This window comes from Primulina eburnea, chromosome 15 (assembly GCF_022965805.1).
Source record: "Primulina eburnea isolate SZY01 chromosome 15, ASM2296580v1, whole genome shotgun sequence".
In the NCBI taxonomy this organism is placed as follows: Eukaryota; Viridiplantae; Streptophyta; class Magnoliopsida; order Lamiales; family Gesneriaceae; genus Primulina; species Primulina eburnea.
Genome location: NC_133115.1, coordinates 35728760 through 35755506, shown reverse-complemented (window position 1 = coordinate 35755506; position 26747 = coordinate 35728760). Strand labels below are relative to the sequence as shown.

The 26747-nt window shown below is 34.4% G+C and overlaps 4 protein-coding genes and 1 long non-coding RNA gene across 5 annotated transcripts; 1 reads left to right on the top strand and 4 right to left on the bottom strand.

Annotated features, from left to right (window-relative positions):
• Nucleotides 1-215: 215 nt before the first annotated feature.
• On the bottom strand, nucleotides 216-9179 carry LOC140815212 (enhancer of mRNA-decapping protein 4-like). Its single transcript, XM_073174333.1, has 12 exons — nucleotides 8039-9179; nucleotides 7805-7854; nucleotides 7573-7729; nucleotides 7262-7480; nucleotides 5225-5353; nucleotides 3454-5067; nucleotides 2688-3047; nucleotides 2483-2605; nucleotides 1537-1707; nucleotides 1204-1362; nucleotides 1006-1125; nucleotides 216-868 (listed from the first exon to the last, which is right to left on the bottom strand). The coding sequence occupies exons 1-12, from the start codon at nucleotides 8930-8932 to the stop codon at nucleotides 560-562; spliced, it is 4305 nt and encodes a 1434-aa protein (XP_073030434.1). The 5' UTR covers nucleotides 8933-9179; the 3' UTR covers nucleotides 216-559.
• A 3612-nt stretch (nucleotides 9180-12791) lies between these two features.
• Nucleotides 12792-14666, bottom strand: LOC140815054 (BTB/POZ domain-containing protein At1g55760-like). The gene is made up of 4 exons (XM_073174157.1): nucleotides 14184-14666; nucleotides 13933-14078; nucleotides 13729-13850; nucleotides 12792-13553 (listed from the first exon to the last, which is right to left on the bottom strand). Exons 1-4 carry the CDS (start codon nucleotides 14300-14302, stop codon nucleotides 12948-12950), a joined length of 993 nt encoding a protein of 330 aa, XP_073030258.1. The 5' UTR covers nucleotides 14303-14666; the 3' UTR covers nucleotides 12792-12947.
• A 3817-nt stretch (nucleotides 14667-18483) lies between these two features.
• Nucleotides 18484-22163, bottom strand: LOC140814727 (uncharacterized protein At4g26485-like). Its single transcript, XM_073173811.1, has 4 exons — nucleotides 21939-22163; nucleotides 20971-21475; nucleotides 19883-20081; nucleotides 18484-19581 (listed from the first exon to the last, which is right to left on the bottom strand). Exons 2-4 carry the CDS (start codon nucleotides 21140-21142, stop codon nucleotides 18903-18905), a joined length of 1050 nt encoding a protein of 349 aa, XP_073029912.1. The 5' UTR covers nucleotides 21143-21475; nucleotides 21939-22163; the 3' UTR covers nucleotides 18484-18902.
• Nucleotides 22164-22408: 245 nt separating this feature from the next.
• Nucleotides 22409-22663, bottom strand: LOC140814728 (uncharacterized). The gene is made up of 2 exons (XR_012114144.1): nucleotides 22598-22663; nucleotides 22409-22475 (listed from the first exon to the last, which is right to left on the bottom strand). It is a non-coding gene; the product is annotated as an uncharacterized lncRNA (long non-coding RNA).
• A 1331-nt stretch (nucleotides 22664-23994) lies between these two features.
• LOC140815219 (uncharacterized protein At1g08160-like) lies at nucleotides 23995-25371 on the top strand. Its single transcript, XM_073174344.1, has one exon. It carries the CDS (start codon nucleotides 24535-24537, stop codon nucleotides 25285-25287), a length of 753 nt encoding a protein of 250 aa, XP_073030445.1. The 5' UTR covers nucleotides 23995-24534; the 3' UTR covers nucleotides 25288-25371.
• The last annotated feature ends 1376 nt before the right edge of the window (nucleotides 25372-26747 follow it).

Below are 26747 nucleotides of genomic sequence, written 5' to 3'. Positions count from 1 at the left end.
GGATTTGTGGTGATTGTTAATTATCTATATCAATAATATAGATGTCAAAAGAAGCCAAGTAGATTCAGTCTTTATTGTGCAATGCTTAGCGGTTACATTACGAGCCGAGCCGAGCTCAGCTCGAGTAGTTGACGCCCTCTTTGGTTCACTGTTACATCTAACCGTCCAGACAAAACATGCGAACGCACGTAATAAAGCTTGCATAAGAATTAGAATAGTCAGCCAAATAGCAAGTAACTAATTATTCCCAAAGTACCTTCGTTAGGGTATGTATCATTGAACGAAAATAGCCTATAAGACTGAAGATAATAATATCACCTAAACTAAGAATAACAAGAACTCTTAGGCTGGACAAGTACAAAATTGCATATAAACATTAAATGTATTTTCGAATCTCTGAAAGCGGAGATTTAAACAAATTTCTGCACAATTTTTTTAAGGACCGGGAAAAGATGCGTTATTTTCAACTCTACTCCTCTTGACCGGGAAACCTAGAATTTTGTACAAACCTTCCAAAATCCCCACACGATTTCTTTATAATTCCTTGACAGCAAAGGAATCATTTAGAGCCCATAAGCATGGAATGGATGACATGCATGATCAAGCGAACATTGGAAAGTTCGGAACCCGTAGTGGTTGGAATGCTACGATGGTGGTCCAATATTTGATATACTTGCTGAAAGATGGGACGTACGTGCACCATAATCACTGGGTCGGTAGGATTTATAGCAGTTAGAACCTCCCTCATCCAAGTTAGTTTTCGAGGAGTTTCCTTGCTGATATCACAGGCCAATTGCTGTAGAAGAGAGAGTAGTACCCCTTGGCTCAATGGTAGTGGACTCACGGCCAAAAGCGTAGGCAAATCAACCTGAATAAGACCGAATAAAAAGGATGAACGTATGGAAAGGGAAAAAATTTAGGACTATGTGAAGAAAATGGTGAGATTGGGCAAGCTCTCTCTGATATTCTGAGGAAAAAGAAAAGAGGAAAAAGTGTAGAGCATACATGAAAACATAACCATGATACAACAGTAACATCACTCCTATGCAAGGCAGCAACGAAAGCGTCCTCGTATTTCCGCTCCGCTATCAATCTGGAAAGCTCTTTTGTTGGATCAACCTCGAGCTAAAAATAGCATTGAGAATAAATACGTCTGAAAGCATAAAGTACATAAAATTGAAAAATCAGGGAGAAATGGAAAACCTTCTCCGGTAGACCACCCAAAGGACCATTGCTAAGCTGATTTATCAAAGGAGCTTTAGAATTTACACCTGCAACAGCAAGATCTACCAATTTTCTTTGACCATCAAGCAACTCATTGCTCAAAGTTTGAGAAATTGATGATGCTGAAGTTATAGCATCCTGAAGAAATTAATAAAAATTAGTGGGGCAGGTAGATACCAAGAAGATTGAAAAATAGACCCATCCTACGATAATGTACATTGTAACATGTCAATCACGTTTTTATGTGCATTTTATAATAGTCATGGTGTGCATATTTAGAAACATTAGCATAATACTGTAAAAATATTATACCCTCAAAACAAGTGCAAGTGATGATTGTGAAGCCTCAAACTGCTGCTGAGTTGCTGCAGTATGTTCAACCATTCCTTTCTGAAACGCAGAATCAACCTGCTCAAACATTTCCCTGCACGACATTTCAAATGCAGGGATCATAGAAACTTCCAAACTTGATTTCAGTGTTTCCTGCAAGGCAAATCAGTATGGAATTAGATTTGGCTAGGCAGATAACTACATAGAGACACAGGTCTCTGTCATTCCGGATGCGTTTACTTAATGGGATGCGATTATATATGGATAAATCATATTATTACTATTAAACTAACTTTATATAATGTGGAATAATGATTGATAATCAATAACATGTTTACTTTGATCAATTTTGTTATTGAAATAGTAATAAGTGACTAGTTACAATTTTCTTATCTGACTATGATTAATAATCTTATTTCTAGTTTTTTATTGAAGAATGTAAATTACTATTAATTCACATGTAAGTTATTTTAATTCACCAAATTTTTAAATATTATTTTTAAAAAATAAAAATTAATAAATTGAGTACAAAAAATTTCCATGAATAAAGACCTGTTTTAGAAGTTTTTTAAATGGGTTTTTCATATATTATTTTACCTCTTTTTTGGGATGTAAAGAGTATTAATGTAATTTTCTCGGTTGAAAAGAGTATTAGTTAAAAAATTATTATTTATCACACATTTTATTTGCGATAAATCATCAAGTTTTAAAATCTAAATTAAATATGAATTAGCTTTATGAGTTAGTACAAGCCATTTAAAAAAACAAGTAAACATGATATTGATAAGATTATTGGTATAACCGTATAATATGTTCCTAATCATAGCAAGTAAACAGTCTCCGGGATAATCCATCTCAATTTTTGTAAACAAAGCATAGAGTTAAAAAACAATAAAATAATGGTCAAACTTATTCCCTTGAATTGTACCTGAAGAGCTTGCTTGCCAGAAGTTTGAAATTGTGATTGGATTTGCTTAGCAACTAAAGCTTCGAGCTTGGAGTTGACTGATTTTTCCAGCTGATTAACAGCTTTATCACCCACCCCCCCTTTCTGATCACATAAATAACGTGTGATTCAGAAAATGATTAAGCAACAAAAAACTTAAACACATGTAGAAATGTAGAACTTTAACCTGGAAGCTCTCCACAACAGAAGTGGGTATTGCTTTCTCAACTGTGGGAATGATAGCCCGAGCCACAGATTGCCCAAGTGAAGAAACTTCTCGTTTCACAGTTTTCTCTATCAATGAAGGTAAGTCTTTGTTTAAGAAACTGCTGATCATATTTGTTACTTGTTCTGCTCGCTCCCGAGATGCCTTTTCCTGTTTTGCGTTTGCTTCTTGCAACCGAGCCCATAAAGCATCAGCATTGACTTTTACAGCTTTCTCCATGTTTCGACCCACTGATGCCTCGACTCTTTTGCCTTCTTTGGTAACAGGGACTGCAATTATTGTTGTCATCTGCTTCTGCATGTCTTTTTGCAGAGCTACAAGCTGAAAAAAATTAAGCAGATAAGGGTAAGATCAAAATGTTGACAAATAAATCAGATGCCGTCAACAATTTCACTTGATTGCCATAGATAAATGGTTACTCTCTACCTGATGAAATAAAAAAGTTTGTAAACGCATTATGCATTATTCCTATGAAAAAAAGAGATCCAACAAAAAACTAGCACTACTTGAGAGTAAAAAACATAAAAATGAGTAACATAAAAGCACTTGAATAACATTTAACAATGACCCTGTATGCGGGCAAAATTAAAATACATAAAATAAAAGTAAAACATCTGAATATCTGAGCTAGAAGAATGATGAGATATACCATATATAATTGCGTTGCCGGGGAAAACTGTCAAACAGTAAATACTAAAAGTAACAATATTAAAAGGTTCCCGACTACCTGATGCAGGATCTCTTGCATGGAATAAATTTGTGATTCTACAGGAGTACTATAGCCGATGCCTGGTTCATTAGAAGAATCTGCCGAATTGAATGTAAATGGTGAGGGTGAAGATGGGCCAGATCCTTGAGTAGTCTTTCCCTTTTGCTTCTTCCCTTTGGCATTTGGTACAGGTTGCGGAGCCAGCACAGGAATTGAGGGATCAACGACCCTGCTGGGACCATCCTTTGTGGAGTCATGAATCTCTTCTTCTACAGTAGAAGGTTGTGCAACTGTTTCAGTTCCACCAGTCCCATCAAACTGCCGATCTTCCTCCACTATATAAGCTTCAGGTGATATGGCACGGCATTCTCGGGCCATCTCAATTCCTAGGTAAGATGCCTGAGAGCAAAAGACATTTTCCATCTTTTCAGACAGAGAAGTCTGAAGTTCTTCTCGAGATCCATCATCAATATTTTGATCAAAATTCGTTTCACCCATAACAATTACCTCTACAACAGAATTCCTTGTATCATTGCTCATTACCACATCTTGATTTTTTTGTTCAACCTCGCTTTGGGTCTCAGTTGTGTGTATCACCTCGGAGGATGAATTGGCCATCAATATCTCAGAAGGAGTAACCAGATGAGTGGGGTGTCTGAATTTTATTGGATGATTGAGTGCCAAGGAGATATCGTCTTGAGAATGCTTATTTTCATAGTTTCTTGAATCACCATCAAATGAAGCTATGTCCGACGAGTTACTGTGAATGGCATCCGTTTGTCGGTCAACTGTATATTCAACAATTTTAGGCTCTACACCCTGATCATTACTCAAAACACCAGGCTCAAAGTTGCTCGATGAATTTTTAAAACCAGAAAGTGTTCCGGACAGCCTGGGGCTCATTGGTAGAGAAGGTGAAGCAACAGAAGAAAGATTACCATCACTAGCAATTGCAGGTGAAGGCATTGGTTTGATTTCCATACTTGAGGGAACAAACTCCTGACGACTGGGCGACTCTGCAGAAACATGGTTAACAGGGTATCTCACAGCAGGTATATTCTCCAAGCCACTTTCATACATGGATGATGTAGGTGCTGAGCTGGTCATAGAAACCTCTGTTGCTTTAATGCCAGAAGACTCCAAATTGGTAAGTCCTTCGATAAACGAAGCTTCGCGTGAAACATTGGAGTCTGACTTCTCATACACAACATTTCCTATTGCAGGTGGCAGACACTGTGACAAGTCCAATGCATACTGCTGAATGGCTTGTGTCTGGACACAATATACCTGAACAACTTGCTCACCATTAGGTAGTGACTCGCTTGTTCCTGTAAAACTAAGTATTGGCATTTTGACAGTAAATTCGACTATGTAATCCATGCGTGTTGCAGCAGGATTAGGACCGTATTCCAAGTGCACTACATATATAGCATTCCTTTTGGCATTTGCCAATAGAAGAAGACCAGCTTGTGATAAGGCTATCACTTGATTGAAGAAAGCTTCTTCTATTCGAGCCTCTGAACTCTTTAATTCCAATTTCTGCACACAGCGCCAAGATTCAGCATCAATAGGAAGTAACCAACCTTCCTCACTTGCTGATACCCATATCTTCACTTCCCGATTCAGAGGGCCCTGGACATATCCTTTAAAAGCTAAGTGAAGTGATATCAAAATCAAAACCATAAGCAAAGCAAGATTTAACAATAATATTTTATGCAACTGGTGTTAATGAGACTTAACAAAGATAACTTTATGATTTAAACTAAAATGAATCTCTGCTTGCATTTACCCCTGTCATAAGTATTATATGGTCTGGGCGATGAGAAACGGCCAAAAATGTGACAGAATTAACAGGTTGTCCACCATGAGGCTGGAGAACTGCTATTGGCAGTGGATTTCGATCTTCCCAAATTTTAATCTGCAAAAGAAAAAAGTGACTATCAGAACGATAGAACAATCACCATACACCAAATTTAGGTATCCGGTGATTCAAAATTGGAGGCATCTTGAATGTCAGCAACAAACCACAAGCAGCATTTGGAATCAGAAATTCGTATCCTTCACAAACTCCCTGACTGCACATGCATCACTTAGCACCTAATCTTTTTATGTTCGATTTAGGTATCTCCCTACACAACACTGGAATCTTTTCTCTTTAAAATAACTACATGTTTGCCTTATAATCTTTGATTTTTTTCCGTAGCATCAACGTAGTAGATCCAAACCCTACCGATGCTATTACATTTTAATTAGATGGAATCGGGAACTTAATTTTGTGCATGCACAATACCAAGTTAGCACGTATAAATCTTGGATATATGTCTCACCTGATCTACGGCGTCACAGTGAGCATATATTGAAATATCAAGCTTTTGGTGCCACTTACTTCTAATTATATAAATTATTTTGGAATTTTTAATGCTCATTTCCACAATTCAAAAATGGTAAGTAATCTGCTAGTTTTAACACTTTAGCTTTGTGATTTATAAGATAAATTTTCTTAAATCAGATTAACTAATACAACCATATTATTTGATAGAAACACCAGATTAAGTATGTGAAAATAAAGAATGGAGAGGATACTTCAGATGGGAAATTTTTATTAAACAAGCGCCGTCAGTTTTGCCAAATCATGTACTTTAGAATGAATTTGGCTAATTTTTTATTCAAGATTTTTGCTATTACAAGCTATTGTTACATATATACTCATGTGTCGTTGCAAATTGCTAGATTTAACATATTAAAAAATTTCAATGTTGACCATCTATATTAAATTATTTTCTTTCCTAAGGCGCCCACAAAAAATGCCATAACAAATTATCTACCATCAATCCCCCAATTAGTAACCTTTATAACTTGGTTCAAAAAACGAACAACCATTATTTAAATGATGAATATATTCAAAATTTAAAACAGACAACCAAGTCCATATAATACACAGACATTCACATGTTGAAACTAAGTTGAAAACAAAGTGCGTATTGGAAAACATGCAAGTTCGGAAGGAAACAACATAGCATTCCTTTTGAGAAGAAAACCAATATACTCATTGGATTACAAGCCCTCGCAAATTGAAATAATATAAAATTCACATAATCAAGTGGACTGCAAGATAGCAACCAAATGCAACTGATATGCGTTACTAAGTGCGTGTCATGATATACTCCTGGCCTTTTCAAGTGTTAGAACATTAGTATTTTTTTTTTAATATGCAGAGTTTATAATATCAAATCGACGAAGTAGATGTTAAGGAGAACATAAAGATCAGTCAAACTAATCAGTCCCATGGTACAGTATTCCAAGTGAAGAAACAATAGCACTCACCTTCAAACCTGAACAAGAGGGTAAAAGCTTTCAAAAGAAGCAAAAAAGTTCTACTCTTTCTTGAAATCTTGACAATCGTAGATTGGGCCCATCCCTAAGATTACTGAATGCACATAATTAAGAGATCTGTTTCTCTAATTTCTTGTTAAGATTTATCATCTAATTTCATTTTCTCTAAGAATATCTAAGATACTAGTTTGTATATGTTTCTTCACTAGCAAAATTAATAAGAATACATGACAACACAGGTAATTCCTAAGGTAATTTGTTAATCTTTCCCTCTTCTATTGCAAATTCTTAGTGATCTTATCAGGAGCTCAACATTAATTTTTTGTGTTTGTATGTGCAAGGTAGATAACTCAATGAATACCAACCTTCAGCCAAATAAATGTAAAACAAAAGGAACATTATATGGTAAGGCAATAACTTGCCCCCTGTTATTAGTAAAAAAACTAGAAATAACACCAGCTGTAGGGAGAAGTTAGAGAAATATATGACAAACCGTGCCATCTACTGAAGCAGATACCAAACGGGTGGTCATCCACTGACACATAGACAAGTCAGTCACTTCCCCATCATGACTACCAACAAATTCGATGCCATCAATCAACTTATCAACTGTACATTTTAGAGGTTCGTCAGCTGAAATTTTTTCTCCTTTTCCTACTTTCGTGGTGTCAATCTTCAAAATGTTCTTCCCGATCCCAACAGCAAGAACTTCCTGTTAGAGAAAACAAAATTACCCAGAAAATAAACACCAAGAGATAAAAATATGGTTAAAAGACCAAAAAGACATCGCTGATGATGAAATACTTGTTTATGACAATGCCAACAAACTCGGGGATGAACAGATTCTCCTTCTCCAGTAATTTGAATAGCAGTGACAATTCTCCCAGTAATTTGCTGCTTGTCTTCTTCATCAGGACCTTCAGAAATCTTCCACACATAAACACGACCATCGACACTTGCACTGTATGCAAGCAACTAGCTTGTCAAAAGAGGGCAAAAGCTATGGGGATCCCAGAACAATGGTCGAAGAAGTTACCTAGCCAAAAGGTGAACATCCTCAGCGAAGAAAGCCATGTCTGTGACCCTCTGGCAGGAATAAATAATTCAAAGCGATTCAATTAACGCTATTTTCGAATGCTCGCAAGAATGAGAGAAACAATACGAAAAATTAATAATAAGATAACCACCTCATACACACTTAAACAAACCCAAAAAAATTTCCTGGCTGTAACAACAGAATTAGTTTGAATGCCAAAGAGGTAAACAAAACCTGAGCTAGGCCTTTGAGCAAGGATCTTAAGGCTGTGTTGATATTAAGCACCCTTATAGCCCCCAACTTAAGTCCATAGCATATGTATGTTTTATTCACCGCAATTTGCCTGCCCACTACGAGTCCTGGGTCCGACCCATATTTGGTAATGGGTGTAACCTCGAGCTGAGGCTGGACCTCTCCTGGCAACCTGATATCTATATCATAAACCAAATGATCGCCGTTCAAATACCTTCCCTTGGGGAGTTTGCTACTCAATATCCGCGTGACAGGGCCTTGATGTGAAACTGATAATCCAGGCCCAGATGGCAAATTGTTCACAAATTGTGGCATGGAAAAATCAGAGCCTGAAGAAGTGGGGAGGGTTTGGGGCATCGACATTGTGGACTCATTTGGAATGTCCAGCATTGAAGGTGGAGCACTCAAAAGCGCCATCAAACGAGCACCGTGGTTGTTGGGGTTCTGGGGGCTAGCCGGGGCTTGGAAGTTAAGATGGTGGGAGGAACTAGGCAAAGGAACATGGGGTTGGAGGGTGGGGGTGGGATAAGACATGGACCTCTGAGGGTGAAGGTTCGCAAATTCCCGAGAGTTGGACGGGGGACTGTATAAAGGAAGATGGTGGAACTGGGGTTGGTGGTGGAACGGCAAGGCTTGAGGAGGATACGAATATATCCCTCCGCCGGAAGTAGCTGGCGGCGGAAAAGAGGCCGAGGGAGGCGGAAAGGGCGCAGAAATCAAATTAGGGTTAGTGAAAGCGCTATCACTGTTGGTAATGTTTTGGTGATTGGAGCTGGAAGCAGGTGTTGCTGCCGGGGAAGTGGAAGGCCTGAAAAACTTGGGCATGTCAAAAGGAGGAGCTGCGGCGGGTGGATTGGGATTTCCAGGAGTCGCCATGCCTGCAAACTGAACAAGTGTAATAAAAAGCACACAGCAGCTACTGCAGATCAACACAGGAAGATCTGCGCAATATCCGGTGGTTGTAATTCCGGCGGAGCGTCAAATGTTGATCCAGTAGCGAGGCTGGGGTAGCGAATAGACTATTGTCCTTTGGGAGACTCGAAACAAGAACATGACGCTAATGATCACACACATGAAATATAAATATAATTCCCTTCATTTATTGATCCTCTCCTTTTGCTGTCATACATTGCACAGTGATAGTACCACTATTGTTCAAAATCTTTTGCGGTGAAAAATAGCATAAAACATCCTGCCATCATTTTAAGATTTGCAACACACATATCATCTAGCAATGTTCCGGATGATAAAATAGGTGAACGTTTGATTAATATTCAAAAGTCTGATTCTTTTTTATGCAGTTTTAGTAACGTGATTTGCAGGCTATATTGTGTTAGTCGAATGTTATCCGGTGCACACCAAAAAAATAGTTTTTATGTGTTTCATTGTCCTAAAAAAACATTTCAAATACATATATTTGAATCTTCCTTAAAATAGCATTCAATTTTTTATGATGTTTGGCTTTTCATTCTTAAAAATACATCTATTACTGTAATATGGTCAAGTATTTCTTCTTCGTTGTGGTGGACATTTCTCTATATACATGTTTTAAAATCCATTGCAGTCTATGCGAGGATCTCATCCTTCTCCGCATATCTAGTCAACGTTTAACATGGTGAAATACATTGTTCAAAAACCCAAAGCAATCTTCGCAGATGTCATCCTTCTATCATTGTTATAAATGATGGTCAAGATGGTTGTCTAGGCAGTGTCTAGCCGGTAGGCGGCTTTTGACCACCCCGCATTTGTTCAAGGAGGTCTTTATAGGTGGTTCGAGGGTAGATGAGATCCTATCTATGTGGGCACTACTCTCACTTCATTTCAATGAGTAAGATCTTGTCACTATACACAATTTCAAAAAAAGAAAGTGGGTCATATATATGCATGGGAACAATGTCCACATGGGTAGGATGAAATAAACTCGATCGTAGACTATCCGACAGCCAAGATGGTCAATGATTTTAAAAACTCAGTCAACTATCAAGGTCAAATTATTTAAAAATCAGTCAAAATCAATCAATTTTAAAAACCTAGATATAATAAAAATATATATCACTCTCTTCTGTATTTATTTGGTTTCAAGTGTCCACACCAGTCGTCGCCGCCATCAGCCACCACCTTAATTATTTTGTTAATTTGCATTTATTTATTTATTTTCATTTTGTTTAGATTATATTATATTCTATGATGTTTTTTTATGCACAAACATTATTTAATTACATATATTACATAAATAATAATTATTATTTGTAATTACATTGCATGATTATATATAATTATCTATAAAAAAAATTCAACTGTCAAGACACCTGGTGATGCCTGGAAAGAGTGTGGGTCATCCTAAAAAATCGGGAGCTTGGGGCTACCGGGGTGTAACTAGCCGGGATAAAGAGAACGCTCTTATATAAACCATTGACGGGTATGCAACAACAAAGGAAACTGATCAGACCAACACATATTCATAAAAGTCAAGGCTTTAGGCGTAATCCGGGCTGTGCTAGAAGACTATTATAATGAGTAAGGGACCATATTTATCTCTCACGTCATGACCACTGACCAAGCATCTCGTGAATAAGTGTGGTTTATCCTTGGTACCGTGTATCTTGCCATCAATTGCTTTACAATGTTTATGTTCCTTTTTCGACCATTTTCTTGGAACCATGAAGCTGGGACAAAGAGGTTTATATGGTGAACTCAAGAGTCCAATAAATAGGAAAAGCATATTTTTTATTGTTCATGTGACACCGACTTATACTACGATTTGGCAAAAAAATTGTTGCACTGGAATGCATAGTGGTGAACACATCAAGAATGGTGAGCTTGAGTTGTTGGAATTACATTTTGGCTGCTTATTTCTTTGGTGTGAGAGGTCAATATTATTATCATTTAGATGATAACTGTCTCAGTTCTTCACAAGTCTTGGTCCGTTTTTAGCAGATGAAGCTGTTATTATGGACAAAATGTCAGGCCAAACGTTGTGCGATCAAAAAACAGAAACATTATTCCGGCCTCAGAGATTTGCTAGGCATGGAAAAGTTTGTGTGAGAATCTTTACTGTCAATTTTTCTAGGAGGCATAGTAGTTACCCATATTTCAAGGTGGATAAATGGAATTAAGCCGTTTATCCCTTCTCTTTTGAACCCGAAATAAAATTCAGGCTATTTTTATATCACAGCAACAAGCTTTATTGGATTCACAACTCGATATTCAGCATGGGTAGGATAGTGGTCGCTGGATAATGTTATCTACTAACCATTCGACGATGGATCCTATACTAGGATTGAGTCTAGTCTGAATTGTAAAGTTAAGAATATTGTCGACAGTTTGATATTGATAATGTCCGGACAAGTGTTGTAGTAGTCAATAATACTGGTAATAAATGGATATTTCTTTTAAATAACAAACATCCACGTAGAAACAAAATTACATGGAATATTATTCTTTAACTATTTGCATGAATTAATATAGTGTTATTACTGAATATGAATTACATATTACGTACAACATTTGGGATTTTTTTATTTTGTTACACGGGATCAGCGTTCCACTTTCCTGAGATCGAACACGGCTTTAAGATTTTCAAAAGTTCTCCGAACCGAAAGGATGCGTGGAGTAACTGTTTCAAGAACGTGCGAATGAAAAACAACCCAACACTCATGTTTCAGTAGAACCAGTCCTCCAATTCCACACTCAACCACCCCAACAATCTCACTCCACGACTCCTTTTGATTATAAAATCCCGTCTCACAAACAAGAAAATTGGTCCAAGTTTATCTTTCGTTGTGGTAATTAGCAGAGGGGGAAGGGGGAGATTGTTTCCAAAAGATGTGCTGCGGATCAAGAGTATGCTGTTTCTGCATGTGTGTGATTCTAATGGTGATCGCCGTCGGATTTCTGTTCGGTTTTGGGGTGTTCAAACATGGATTCCGCAAGTTGAAGGATTCTGTGCATGACAGCGCCGCCTTCCGAGGACGCCCTTTTCTGGGTTTTGGCGCTCCGCCGCCATTTTAGTGCTTTTGATTAATCTCAGTTGGTTCCTATTCTTTCAACTATTTTTTTCCCTTTCTGTAATTGTTACTTGTCAGTTTGGATTTGTGTTATTTATGTCTCCAGTAGGTGGGATCGATTGCTCGTTTTAAATTCAACGAATTCTTTTGGTGGATTCAGAAGCCTGACAGTCTTAATTAAGTTCTTTGGATAAAATGCTTTTAATTTGAATAGTTCTTGGTTCTGTCGCAAACAATTAAGTAATCTAATCGAACATACAACTTTTTGTGTTTAATCTTCAATAATAAAATAAAAATTCAAAACTTTATTTTCATATTAAGTGAAGATCATAAAAACAGAGGCTAAGATATCTTGAATTCCTATATTTTCACATGTTAGTTGTTTCACATCGTTTGGATAAAATACCCGAGAGTTGTATATATGATCTTGGACATTCCTCTCTCTTGAGCTAACTTTTGGGGTTGAGTTAAGTCCAAGTTCCAATCTTAATATCACAAAGACTCACATGTCGCAAAATGCTGCTGTCTCGTCTGGAATGTATTCCGACACAAACTCGCAGATGGTTGGGCAATTGTTTCTGCAAAAACGAAGGTGGTCTGGATCCAAAACAATCCATTCATATGGTAAGTAGGTATAAAGGCCATGTTTACATTGATTACAATGTGACAACATAATCATCTCTCCAGCTTTAGAAACCTGTAAATTTGTTCCTTGTCGGAAACCGAAATAGAGCAAGTTGTCGATCAATTTATATTATATTCACTACTTACATGACGTATGCAAGAATGTATGTATGCACTGCCAAACGCCAATCACGTCGAATCAATAAATACATATACAAGTAAACAAACAAATCCCATTTGAACTAAAGAATACAGCCCAATCAGAATCCTTTCCAGGCAGCAAGAACTTCAGTGAACAATTCACCAATCAATTCTCTATCAGCACACTGCACAAACACATTCAAATCATCCCCGATATCAAATATCTTACCAAACTTCACCAGATAACGCATACACCCATTCTTCAGTTTCGGCAGCTGATAAAGAGAAGCATTCTGCAGTCTTTCCAGAACATTTATACAATCAATATCTTCAACCAAACTGTCATGGCACGCTTCTTTCAAATCCGAAACAACGTACTTATCAGCTGCCCGAAGAAGGGCTAATCTGTGGGTAAGAAATTCTTCGTTTTTTATGTTCCCGTATATGTAATTCAAGAAAGCTTGGCAGGCTTCGATGGACATGTCGGAGATGTTTACGGATGAGAGTTCTTTCTCTCTGAGATTGTGGGAGAACATACTGCGGAAAACGGGAGACCTGGAGGCAATAACTGCACGGTGAGCTTCTATAGTTTTGCCATCAGAAGCGTGGATTGTGATATCGGTGTGGATACTCTCGGACAGCATTCGGCCGAGGGAAGCGAGAGCTGTTTCATTTGGTGGTTTATGTGTAAATGTTTCGGTCCATATTGAGCAAGGTGATGTGCCCTGCTTACGTTAACAGCGGGTGTCTAAAGTTATTTTAGGAAATTACAACATTTGTTCAACCTAAGTGCTTCAATTTTCAATTTACGAAAAAAAAAAATAGAAAGATTTTTGGGTTCAAATTTTTTTATATATATATAAAAAAAAACTATATCTTTAAATCATGATGATATCTTACTTCTGAAGAAGATGAAATTTTCAAGTCAAGAAACTCAACGTCAATTATGAACTTTCCGGTTAATGGAATCTCAATCGTCCATACAAAATCCTCGTTGCTCTTCACCACTTTTTCACTAACATCTGCATACGAAACAGAAGCAAAATCATCAGAATGGAGCATGAAATCATCCTCTTCGCGGATTCGATATGATTTTTACTTTACCTGGATGAACCAAACACTGGCGTTCACCCACGGAGGAGATTACTCTGATTCTGAAAGATGCGATCGGAGGATTTTCCCTCGCAAAATTCGATATCTCCGGAAATAATTTAATGGACAGCGATCGATTCTTCTCCACAGACAAGTACCTTCAACCAAAATAAATCTCGAGATCATCTGCCTCTGTTTCTTGAAATACACGAAAGACAGAGCACCGTAGCAATATATTAAGAAGAATTGAAGTGCATACGTACCAATTCCATTTCCCGATCTTGAAAGGATCTGATTTTCTGTAAGTGCAAGAAGCCAAGTTCTCGATCCGCCACTGGGCAAGACGGGACGTCGTATCGACCCGATATGCAGACTCACTCATCCTAGAGAAAGCAAGCGCCGCCTTAATTTCATGGATACAATCAAAAATCCCTTCCAGAAACTGATCTCCGTGCTTTCCCAGCTGTTCTTTTAAGTATCTGCTTCGTATATTGACCGGTTTGATCCGCTGCTAACGCCTACTCCCCCCGCCCTTCCTCTTATCTGATCAAACGTGATTTTTGCTCTTTAAAAAGTTTTTGGGAGTAAGATTATTGCTTTCTGGAGATAACCCACTCGTGTGATTGATCATGCTTTACGCCATTGATGAACAAGAAGTTCTTCCACAGTTGTTTTTCTACTATGGCTTTTGTGCTGAGGTTTACTTTTCGTTGCCTTACACGGCACTTGTGGTATATATGCAAGATTTCGATCTCAAAGGGAACAAAAACTACTTGCAATTTGTCCAACATATATTATTGGTTGATAGTTCTATTCTAGTTGTAGATGTGATGTTTTTAAAAATTTTATATGCTATTTGTATTTATTATTAGAATCATAATAAATATAATGTATCAATATGATGTATTTGTACAAGATGTCTCATGCGAAACATTTTATTTGAAAACAAAAAAATATTAATACTCAAAAAGTTGTGGTGTTTACATGAACATCTTATACAAAAAATACACTGATAATTTTACTTTCGATATATCATAGAATCACCCACGATACCGACATACAAATTGCAAGTTATTATATTAGTTGTGATTTAAGAATTTCATTTGGTGGTTTACATGATTTCTTTCTTTCGAAATCGACACATTGCTCACACCCATCGCATAGTATTGAAGCACAATCTTTTATGGAAGGTGGGTAGTGAGATCTTGAAGTTTAAACGTTTGTTTGGCTTAATCAATTTGTGGATAAGTCGGCCACATCTTTTGCGATTCAATATTAGTTATTTAATTCATGGTAGTGTATGAATATTGAGCCACTTTATATTCCATTTTTTTGAATAAATTAAATAAATGAATGCATATGTTAGACTATATATATTTTTTTTATTGAGTGTGTGCTTTATTTGATTAAATATATTCGGTTGTAAGTTTTGAAATGATTCTTGGAGAATTTTGAAGATTTGACGAATGAATATAGTTTTGGTGATTTGTCGAGATATTGGAAGATAAAGATTTAGATAATGATGATTAATGTGGATAAATGTTGAATCCAGAGTGTAGATGGACAGACTAACACGCGAGACGAAATCTTCTGCTATATTTGATGCTCGAAATGTAATACACTTTATTCAAACAAGTTTCTTTTGTAAAAATTATTAAAAAGTAAATTTACTAAACACCACACATGAAGAAAATAGAATAACTTAACCACAAAACATTCGATTCATCAATTTTTTAATTAAAAATCATCGATATATTGTTTTAATAATTTATCATGCTTGAAATGCCATTTATTGTCAATTTTTTAAAAAAATATAGATGAATAGAATGATTAATTATATTTTATTAATACATAATGATTCTTGCAATTTAATTTTTAATAATTTTGACAAAGTAAGTTTGTTTGGGTAAAATGTAACACGATTTGAAGCGTAGCAATCGAGAAAACTTCTTCATGGTATGGTAATAATAACATCTATATACCTATAAAAGTGTGGATGATGGACAAAGTTTTTTGATTGTGATTTTACTACATTGCCCAAAAACTATGCATTGTTTGTATTAATTGCATGGACATTGGTGGAAAAAATATATAAAATTTAGGGACAAATTTGGGATAATGGATTTGTAATGTATTGATTATGTATTTAATTGAGGTATTTATTTTTTTGAACTCATTAAACACATGAGGATCATAGTGTTTTTATTTTTTTAATAGAAAATTGTAAAATAAGAAATTTTGAAAATAATATTACATAAAAATTGAATCGATATTCGATAATAAAAAATATATTAGAAAAATAATATTTTCTTCATACATAATTCTTACAAAAAATATTAAAAAGAATATATATTTAACTATTATACTTATAAAAGTAGAAAAAGAATAACAAAATTTTCCTTGTAGATTTTCTACTATTCTCATAAATTGTGTATTGTTAGATTAATTGCATGAAAATTACACAATCATTAAATACATAAGGATTAAAATAGTGTTTTTATTTTTTAATAAAAAATTGCAACATAAGAATCTTTGAAAATAATGTTACATAAAAATTGAATAAATATTTTATAATAAAAATACATTAGAGAAATAATATTTTCTTGATACATAATTCTTAGAAAAAATATTAAAACAATAGCGTTTTTTAATTTTAAAAAATCATTAAAAATATTAAAAGAATATATATTTAACTATTATACTTATAAAAGTGTAAAAATAATAACAAAGTTTTTCATTGTAAATTTTCTACCATCCCCTTAAATTGTGTGTTGTTAGATTAATTGCATGAAAATTTTCTACATAATTTATGGGAAATCTATGCATTAAAAATGAATATATGTTTGATAATAAAAATATATTTTTTTTTATCTATAAACCTACGTAAGTGTAGATAATTGACAATTTTTTCAATTGTCAAAAGATAAAAATGACATCCTCATCAATACAAATCCAAAAATTCAATAAAGATATATTTGTAAATTTCTAATTGTTGTAAGTGTAAAAAGAAAATATCAATTTTTTTATTTATTCCACCTAATATATAATTAATTAGTAGCCTAATTATTCCACATCATATATAATTAATAGTCTAACAATTGCTAATGAATTATCACTACAATATACATTGATTGTAATAATTTATATCACTTCAAGAATAAAATGTAATTCCTAAATTAATTTTCTCAAATAATCCATCTTTATACTAATTTTAAATATTTTATCCTTTTAATTTTCTTTCTACATGTTATTTTATTATTTTAATGCAATTTTGTAATTATATTTTAGTGTAGTTTCTAATTAAGTAATAAATTATAGTATCACATGAAGATATAAGAAAAAAATAATTATATATGCAATAGTACAATAACATGATAAGTATATAATAATATAATAATATGAAATTTAATACTAATATATTTTATTATTTTTTAACTAAGAATTGAAAGTAAAAATTTAATAAATTATTTATTAGAATTTATATCAATAATTATGAATTTTAATATACTAATAATATCATAAAATACGAATATGATAGAAAAATTAAAATATTTAGCTATAATAAGAAGTTTAAATATTTTAGTCGCACTTATAAATATATATATTTATATATATATATATATAAGACAAAGTCTTTTAGTGGAATCCTTTTTACAGAGGAAGAAGTGACGTGTGAGTGTTTTACATCCATAAAATTCCCGTGTCTTTACTATTCACAAGTTTTTACAATTCAAACTAGGCAAAAACTTGTATGAAATGGTCTCACGGGTCGTATTTGTGAGACGGATCCCTTATTTGGATCATCCATGAAAAAGTATTACTTTTTATGCTAAGAATATTACTTTTTATTTGAATATGGGTAGGGTTGACCCGTCTCACGGATTAAGATCCGTGAGACGGTCTCACATGAGACTAACTCTTCAAACTATATCTTGTTGTTTAGATTGTCAACTGGTTGAAAATATCATTAGAAATATTGAACCGTCTTTCACACTTTTCACGTGGTTAATATTTATAACCGTTTGAGAAAATCTTTCAACCGTGTAAAAATGATTGAAAACAAATTTTAAAAGCAAATTTTAAGTATTATAGGTTATATTTTATTATCAATTATTATTATTTCATTAGTTTTGATAATATTTTGACGAGTTAGTCATAAATATTTTAAATTGACAATTATTTGTCCTTAGTGTTCTTCACTTATATAAATTATGATTTATGTATTTATAAAATCCATAATCTGGTTGATTTTTAGGTTATTATACCTTATACGTGGTTCTTAGATATATATATTTTCAAAATTTGTTTCAGTTTAATTCATTCTATATATTATGCTAATTATAATTTATTATATGACATAAAATTAACGACTTGAATTTCAATTTGAGAAACAATTTTGAAAGTAAAGTATATAAGTTCTTAATTAATTTATTCGTCTAATATGACAAAAGACTAAATCAATATAAATAAAAAATTGAATCAAATTATTTTTTAAAAAAATCAAATTTTAATTTTTATTAAATAATTAATATTTACGTGCATCGCACGTGCTTCTTGCTAGTATATTAAATATCGGAATCCATCGATTGGAAAGCTGAGATTCGGGTGACAATAAAATTCTCAATGGATGTAGTTTAGGACAAAGTCAAATTCATCCACCCTTACAACAAAACCATTCAAGATATGTCGAACACTTGAACTGAACTCTTTAACTCTTTCTTGGGAGATTTGTCTGCATATTTTTTCTCTTCCACATTATGACAATTGACGTTTTGTATTGCAAGTAATTGCCAAAAACGAAAAAGAAGTAAGCAAGTGTAGAGCGCCCATCAACCAGAAAAGCATATTCGTTTCTGTTCGTCCACAGTTTTCCAGAACCGAGAATCAAAATGATTGTTGTAGATCATAATAGCATGAATCTACATATATTTTACTGGACAAAAACAAAACGAGTTCCACAACTCCTTGCTCGAATACGCTGATCAGCGTGTACTTGCTAGCATCTGTCTCAACAATTCGGATCTAAGAATGCTCAGATTACGAAGTTCTTCCAAAATGCCAATATAACCACTCCAAGTGCCGTCTGGAACTGAGCAAATATACGTTCTAAAACCAGTCATCAGAGCTTCACAAACAGATTGATATAGAGCATGGCTGGTTCCACCAAATGTTTCCTCAACATATTTAAGATAGCGACCAAATACCTCATGACACTCATTAGAGATTCTAATATTTGAAGTTTGTATGATACGCAGAGGGGCATAATCATATCTCAAAGGATGTGATCTCTCGAGCGGCGGTGGTTGATGTGAACTTCTTGAAAACTCGGCAGGCATTTTGTGAATCAAATCCAACATTCTTCCTTGTCTCAGAATTTTCTCAGCTGCGAGGTAGAGTTTGAATTTGAAGGTTCTACACTCACCAAGTCGAAACGGCATATCACATCTGGACCCCGCACCTCTTTTGTTTGCATATCCAGGATAGTCCTTGATACTGAACACAGGGCTTTCCACAAGAAATAAAGCACACTCAGATGCAAGATCTTCAATCCTCCACTTGTTATATGGTGAAGTAACTTTGTGATTTAGATGAATTTCACCGTCAACCATCAGCATTCTTCTTGCATTCCTAAAGAATCCATGGACAAGGATCCTATGCATACTGTAAATATAAAAAAGTCTAGTTGAATGTGGCTGTAATTTCGTGTGTTAGAAGTTGAAAACAAGCCAAGAAGGCTACAATCTTAATTTCTAGTATTTATTTCGTTACTACTGAAAATATTCTTTTGGTGTCCTCTACAAGCCTTCCATGTGCAATACATTATCATGATATCGTAGTTGCGCTTTCAATTTTATGAGATCACTCGTGAATATTCATGAACACAAAGATGTTATATAAACAAATAGAGTAATCAACCAAGAAATAATGTTGTTGAATACTTTTTACAGGAAGAGAGACGTACTTGATAAGAGCAGGATCATCTTCCTTCCTATGAAAACCAGCATGAGGGAAATTATAAATAATTCTGTGAAATTTCCGGCATTTAAGATCGGGAAGCATCATCATTCTTGTGGCATCCACTCCATGTAACAGGGATGCGCCCAAGATTTCCAACTGTCTTAGATTAGTTTTTGCATTCTTGTATTTCTGAATCAGTTGATCTAGTTCGATGTTTCAACAAGAAGAAACTTAACCAATTAAAACATAACACAAAGGACATGACAAACATGATACCCGAACAATCGTCCATGACAACGTTTAAATGTTGGCATAATCAATCATTTGCAATTTGTCTGGCGGAACAGCGGGTATCCAATGTCCACCAAAGTAACGGAAGAGATGGACACATAGATGTTCAGTTCTTAACCTTGTATTTAAATATGGAATCAACTAAAAGAAGTCATAAAATAGAGTAAATAACAGAAATACTCCTTTAGTAACTGATCAAACATACATGGCACAACGTTAACCGAGTAGCAAACATTAGTCCATGTTAAACTAGATCATGCAGAACAAAACTTGCTATTAACAAATGTATCATATGAAATTGCAACCGGTCTCAAAAGTAGATATCTCTCTCAAAATGTAGCTGTAACAGAGCAAAGAATTACCCAAATAAAATAAGGTGCATGCACTGCAATCAAACATTCTTAACCTAACAAAATATACATTACTTAAATATATACAAATACGGGAGTAAATCCGAAGTCCGAACACAATGATTACTTCAAATACAGCATTTGGGTTTCCTTGTAAAAATGGATTAAACTTCTGTTCTCCGAATCCCGAAACATCGATCATGGTCTTAAAGAAAAAAATAAAAGAAGAATCAGGTAAAACACAACGATAACTCAACAACCAAAAAGAAGAAAGCATAGTTCAACAACTGAGTAAAAAAAAAACTGGATGAGATAAAGTGAAGGCAACAGCCCGTCTGTATGCACGAATGTGCCGAGATTCAGGGTTAACACGAGGACAAAAATCACTATTGACCAAGGGAAAAATGATCCCATAAGAATAGCAAGACCACAGAAACAAAAAAGAAAATACCATAGGAGTCGAGCGAAGTGGCGACAATATTAGTCGCAGAGTTAAAAGCCATAGCCAAACACAGTGAAAAAGAGAAGTCTCCTTCTCCCACCAATAGGATGGAATGACCCGAACAATAGTGCTGTATCCATCTTTCTTCACTTCCCAACATCACACTTTCAATGGCTGCCATTAACGTGATTCTTTGAGGCGAAAAGGTTTAAACTTTACACAAACTGTAGCGTGTTTGCCTTTACCAAAGGCAAAAAAATTTGAAAACAGTGACTGGTGAGAGAATTGCTTTCATTCCCCTGTTATGTATAGTTTTGGCAATCGATGAGGCTGCTGATGTGAATGACGGGACTGACCGTAATTTTATTTTTAACGTAAATAAATAAATTAAACTTAACTCCGATAAGAAAAATTAATAATAAAAATTGGTAATAAAATTGATAATCACCCAAAATTTGGAATCCGATTCAGCAAATAACACTAGTCCGACACATGCTCCGAATTTGTCCTGAACCTGAAATAACGAAGAAGACCGTTAGAAAGAGGTCGAGAGGATGTCCCGGCGTATCGCCGACGTTCAAATGAGAGACTAAGGATATAAGAGAGCGGATAAGAGTGTTGCTGAAAAAACAATATATTGAATGAGTTAGTCATCCAAACTTGATATTTAAAAAGGAATATATGAGCCCGTGATCGCCAAAAATATGATTCATATTTGTAGTCTTTCATCTTTGGTGTCCAAATATAGAGTTGCTTAACGCAAACTCGTAAATTAATTAATTAGGGTTGTATTCAGATGGTTTTGAAATATATCTAAAATATATATTATTTCAAATTTATGTTTCAAATATAATTTTAAATTAAATACTTCTATCTAAATCAAAATCTCTCACTCTTTCCACGCAACCTTAATGAAATCATATAAACACACATTGAACGTACGAAAATATAGATGAGCCAAGAATAATATGATATACTTCTAATATTTGTTAGAAAAAATGATTTGCTTTGCTCCACTCGCTCGTAAACGTCTCTCAATGGCACACGGGACCAAACCGATAGTCCCGATGCAAGAATCCCACTCCAGCACTGTTGGCAAACGGCATCCCAGGTCCAAACCCCACTGGTCTGTCTACATCTATGCCCAGGTGACACATCTTCGAACATGAGGATCTGTGGATTGGGGTGGAATTCGGGGGGTTGGTGTTGTTATAATCTCTTGCTCGGCCCGACATGTTGCTTTGTCCGGCCAGGATTAATATGCTTTTGTCTTCGTATGCAGATAGAAGAGACACGCCGGAATATAATAAAAGCAGAAAGAAAATCGCGAGGAAACTTAGATTCTCAGCCATTTGGCGATGAGAAAGGGAAGGATTATTACTAATCCGTAAACAGATCTGCAGTAGATTGAGGGAGAAGATGGATTACAGGAGGGGGTTTACATATCTCTTCATTTATATGAGATTAAAATCGTTACAATACAGAATTCATGGGATGGTGTTTCCTTACTTTAACTGGTGGGTAGACATAATCTTAGCATAAAAAATAATATTTTTTTATGGATGACTCAAATAAGAGATCTTTCTCACAAATACGACCCGTGAGACCGTCTCATATAAGTTTTTGCTTATTTAACATTGTACTTTAGTGATAAAGTCAATGCGAGATGATTTGCAGCATAAATTGGCAGTAAATAGTGATAACTCAATTTGATAATATTTTTAGGCTTCGATTGATATGTGTGATGAGATAAGTAAATGATTAATAATTAAAATGATTAAAAAATGAGATGTATTGATTAATATGGTGGGATAAATGACACCACTGTTTGGTATGAATTTAAAATGATAAATTAATTTTGTAAATTATATAATAATGATCAAAATACCCTCAACGATGATAAAATATATATTCTTAAAATAATTAAATAGATAATTAAATATTTATAATTATTAAAATAGTAATAATATTTGGATGTTAATTTTAAATAAAGTTTACTAATAATTATAATATTATTGTTTTTTAAAATAATTATAAATATTTTTAAAATAATTTGATAGGTAATTAAATATTTATAATTATAATTTATATTTATTAAAATTAATTTAAATAAATAATTTTAATATTATATTTAAGAAGATAATTCAAAGGTATTATGGTCAATATATAATCTTATCATGATCACTATTCAAAAATTATATATTATCAAACATTTTGAGGAGTGATTTTTAATCACACAAATAATATGAATAGTGCGGGCTTTCAATCATAATCAAAGTTCTGCATACTAAATAAAAAATGAACAAAAAACGAGATAAGAGATTATTATTTAATAATCGTTCTTTTATCATAGCTATCAAATATAACCTTAGAGTCCACCACGAGTAAAAAAAATGTAAAAATTATCATTAAAACAGCCCAAGTAATTCTTACTACATCCGTGTGAAGTACGTCTCTTGTATCAATTCTTAAAATTGCACCCTCCAAAAACCTTACCTTTTGACTTATTATTTTTGTTACAAAGACAAAAGAGCAAGACACATGAATGTTCCGAGAAAATTGGTAAGAAATTGTAGATTTGTTCATTCTTCTTTCGGATTTATCAATCGATTTCGTGAGTGCTCATTTCGCCCATACTTGAATTAACCTTTGTCCCAAAATCAACTTAAATTTCAAAATCAGAGATTTAAATGAATTATTAACTAATTTATGAATAAACAATTTAACCTCAAAAAATTAGGATTAACTCTGATATGATGATAAATATGTAATTATAACACACATGTGACAACATAACTGCATCCTTTCAATAAATAATTAAACACTCAATACACACACAAAACCTTTTATCTTAAGACAAAACTTATGTGAGATGGTCTCACGAGTCGTATTTTGTGAGACATATCTTGTATTTAAGTCATACATGAAATAATATTACTTTTTATGCTAAAAATATTAATTTTTATTGTAAATATCAATAGGGTTGACCCCGTCTCACAAGAGTCCTACTCTTTATCTAATCTTGCTCACGGCGTGAGTTTGGGGGTATTTCTTAACAGCTAAGCATAACAACCTATCACAAAAAGGTAATAGCACTAAGAGTAATGCATTATCTACAACACACCGTTGATTTGGATGACCATTGGACAGTCAGATTTCTCCAAGAAAGGGCAAATTTGCACAAGTTGTGTGTCAGGGGATTTCCTTTTATGTTCTGTTGATCCACCGCACCATACACTAATTTATAACTAATAATAGATCACGATGGAACTGAAATATTTTTAATTGTGTAGTTAGTGCCCAAACACTTATTTTTACCATAGGGCTAATGTAAAAGAAAACAATTCAAATCCATAAATCTATGGCGAATAAACTTTAGATCCCATATTCATCTCCTTTTGATGCCAATTAAAGAAGTATTTGGCCCCCACTAACAATTGAAAGCTTCTTTTTCCCCGCTTTACTTACATCCCTCACCCCACTTCCCGTTTCATTCAATAATAAACAATCATCTTTGTTTTCCCTTCTCATTTCTTCATGTATAAGTTTTTCTTGATTTTATTCTCATAAAAAATGCATCCCCTCCCACCACCACCACCACCCCACACGCCTGCTACCCTCAAGCAAACAAAGCCATCTCCTCTTTATCAAATTGTGTCATCTAACCAAGCCAAGAATCATCAGAATTTGTCACCAGAGGGTTTACCATATGGTAGAAAGCTCAGAACAAGAAAGCAGACGATTCTCCGGCAACCTCGAAGGACTAATCCAATAGTATGGTGTGGTGCAGTCCTATGTCTGCTATTTTGTGTACTTGTCATCTTCTTTGGTATTGCTACTTTAATCATTTTTGTCGCGATCAGACCAAGAAATCCAGTTTTTGACACTCCAGCGGCGAGTCTTAACACTATCTACTTCGATTCCCCAGAGATTCTAAATGGTGACATAGTGTTTCTTGCTAATTTTTCGAACCCAAATCGGAAATTAAATGTTAGATTTGAGTATCTTTATATCGAGCTCTGTTTTTCAGAGAATCCGATAGCAAGCCAAGTTCTTCAACCCTTCAGTCAGAATCCTGGAGAAGCACGCTTCTTATCGGTCCATTTGCTATCAAGCTTGGTGCATCTGCCGCTAAACCTGTCCATGGAACTTCTAAAGCAGGAGCAGAGGAACAGGGTCGTCTACAGCATAAAAGGAACTTTCAGAGTTAGAGCTAAACTGGGTATGGCTCATTATTCTTATTGGTTGCATGGGAACTGCCAATTAGAGATGACGAGCCCACCAAATGGTGTACTCTTAAACCACAGCTGCAGAACCAAGAGATAATAGCAAGGAAGAATGTCCTCCTCACACCTTCTGCTTTCTTGTGCAATATGAGGCTTTGATTTAATCAACAGTTTTTAATATTCAGATTTTTCAAATGATAAAGTAGTATGGAGGTCCGCAAAGCAGCCCAAGTGTTCGACAAGTTGAATTCTAATTGTGGAAAACACGAAAAAAGTTTCAATTAACCTCGAGGTTTCAAAAACTGTTCCTCGCTTACAGATCACATGGGCAAAACATACGTATCAGATAATAAAAAATCGGATCATAGACCTTGTTCCACCAAGAGATTATGCATTTATTGGCTATAGCAGTAAAGCAGATAGTATACTCATTCAGCCTTAACTGATGTATCATCAAAGAGGACAATTGTACGATGTTTCACTGCTGGATTGAATCCATTACTTAAAAATGAAATCAGTGTAATAGAGGAAGGGTGGCAATATCAAGGTGTTAAGATATACTGAGAAGACGTCACATAGAATCCAGCAGTATCGCCGGTGTGATTCAGGATGTCAGCTTATGCATGGAATCTTGATACCTGCAAAGTTCAGGGCGTTGAGGCCAAATTTTCTATTGTACACATGTTATAGGGTATATATTCATTAACTAATCATTTTATATATAAATATTTCATGGCCTTTAATGTTCGCCTCAGCTTTCTTGCGTATAAATATAATGTTGTCATGTAGCCAGGTCTCCATAAGAGAACACGAAACTCAACCGCTAGGCGTCCCAAAAAATGCAAACCCAAAATTCTAAAAGCGAATGCATAAAATAATATGTGTATTAAATCGCTCAAATCATATCCAACAACAAAATCTATTTTGATGCAAATTTTACATTAAAATAATATGATTTCCACACCAAACATTACATCCATCTCCAACATCATATTCTCGAAATATTTTCTTTTATTTTACATATATTAATTATTATATTTTTAATTAAGATTAATGTTTGATTACTAATAAATTTAAATAATGATGTGTTTTATTATTTAATGACAAAAACTTGTGTCAGACAATCTCACGAGTTGTATTTTGTGAGACGAATATTTTATTAGAGTCATCCATGAAAACTATTACTTTTTATGTTAAGACAAAAACTTGTGTGAGACGGTCTCACGAGTCGTATTCGTGAGACAGATCTTTTATTTGAGCTATCAATGAAAAAGTATTACTTTTCATGCTAAGAGTATTACTTTTTATTGTGAATATAGGTAGAGTTGACCCGTCTCACAGATTAAAATCCGTGAGACAGTCTCATATGAGACCCACTCTTACGTTAAAAGTATTATTATTTATTGTGAATATTGATAGGATTGACCAGTCTAACAAATAAAGGTTCGTAAGATCTTCTTACAAGAGATCTACTCTTATTTAATATATTCGATTACTATTTTTATTTTTGAATTTGAATTATATGTTCAAATTTCATTTGTATTATAATTATTTTTTTAA

Coding starts and splice junctions, on each gene's coding strand:
- LOC140815212 (XM_073174333.1), bottom strand. CDS start 8,932: ATGGCGACTCCTGGAAATCCCAATCCACCCGCCGCAGCTCCTCCTTTT. Junction 7,481..7,572: donor GTTGGCATTGTCATAAACAA/GTATTTCATCAT, acceptor TTTCTCTAACAG/GAAGTTCTTGCTGTTGGGAT. Junction 1,708..2,482: donor CTGGCAAGCAAGCTCTTCAG/GTACAATTCAAG, acceptor TTTGCCTTGCAG/GAAACACTGAAATCAAGTTT.
- LOC140815054 (XM_073174157.1), bottom strand. CDS start 14,302: ATGAGTGAGTCTGCATATCGGGTCGATACGACGTCCCGTCTTGCCCAG. Junction 13,851..13,932: donor CCAGTGTTTGGTTCATCCAG/GTAAAGTAAAAA, acceptor TTTCGTATGCAG/ATGTTAGTGAAAAAGTGGTG. Junction 13,554..13,728: donor AAATTTCATCTTCTTCAGAA/GTAAGATATCAT, acceptor TAACGTAAGCAG/GGCACATCACCTTGCTCAAT.
- LOC140814727 (XM_073173811.1), bottom strand. CDS start 21,142: ATGGCAGCCATTGAAAGTGTGATGTTGGGAAGTGAAGAAAGATGGATA. Junction 20,082..20,970: donor CACTTCGCTCGACTCCTATG/GTATTTTCTTTT, acceptor ACATCGAACTAG/ATCAACTGATTCAGAAATAC. Junction 19,582..19,882: donor GATGATCCTGCTCTTATCAA/GTACGTCTCTCT, acceptor TTATATTTACAG/TATGCATAGGATCCTTGTCC.
- LOC140815219 (XM_073174344.1), top strand. CDS start 24,535: ATGCATCCCCTCCCACCACCACCACCACCCCACACGCCTGCTACCCTC.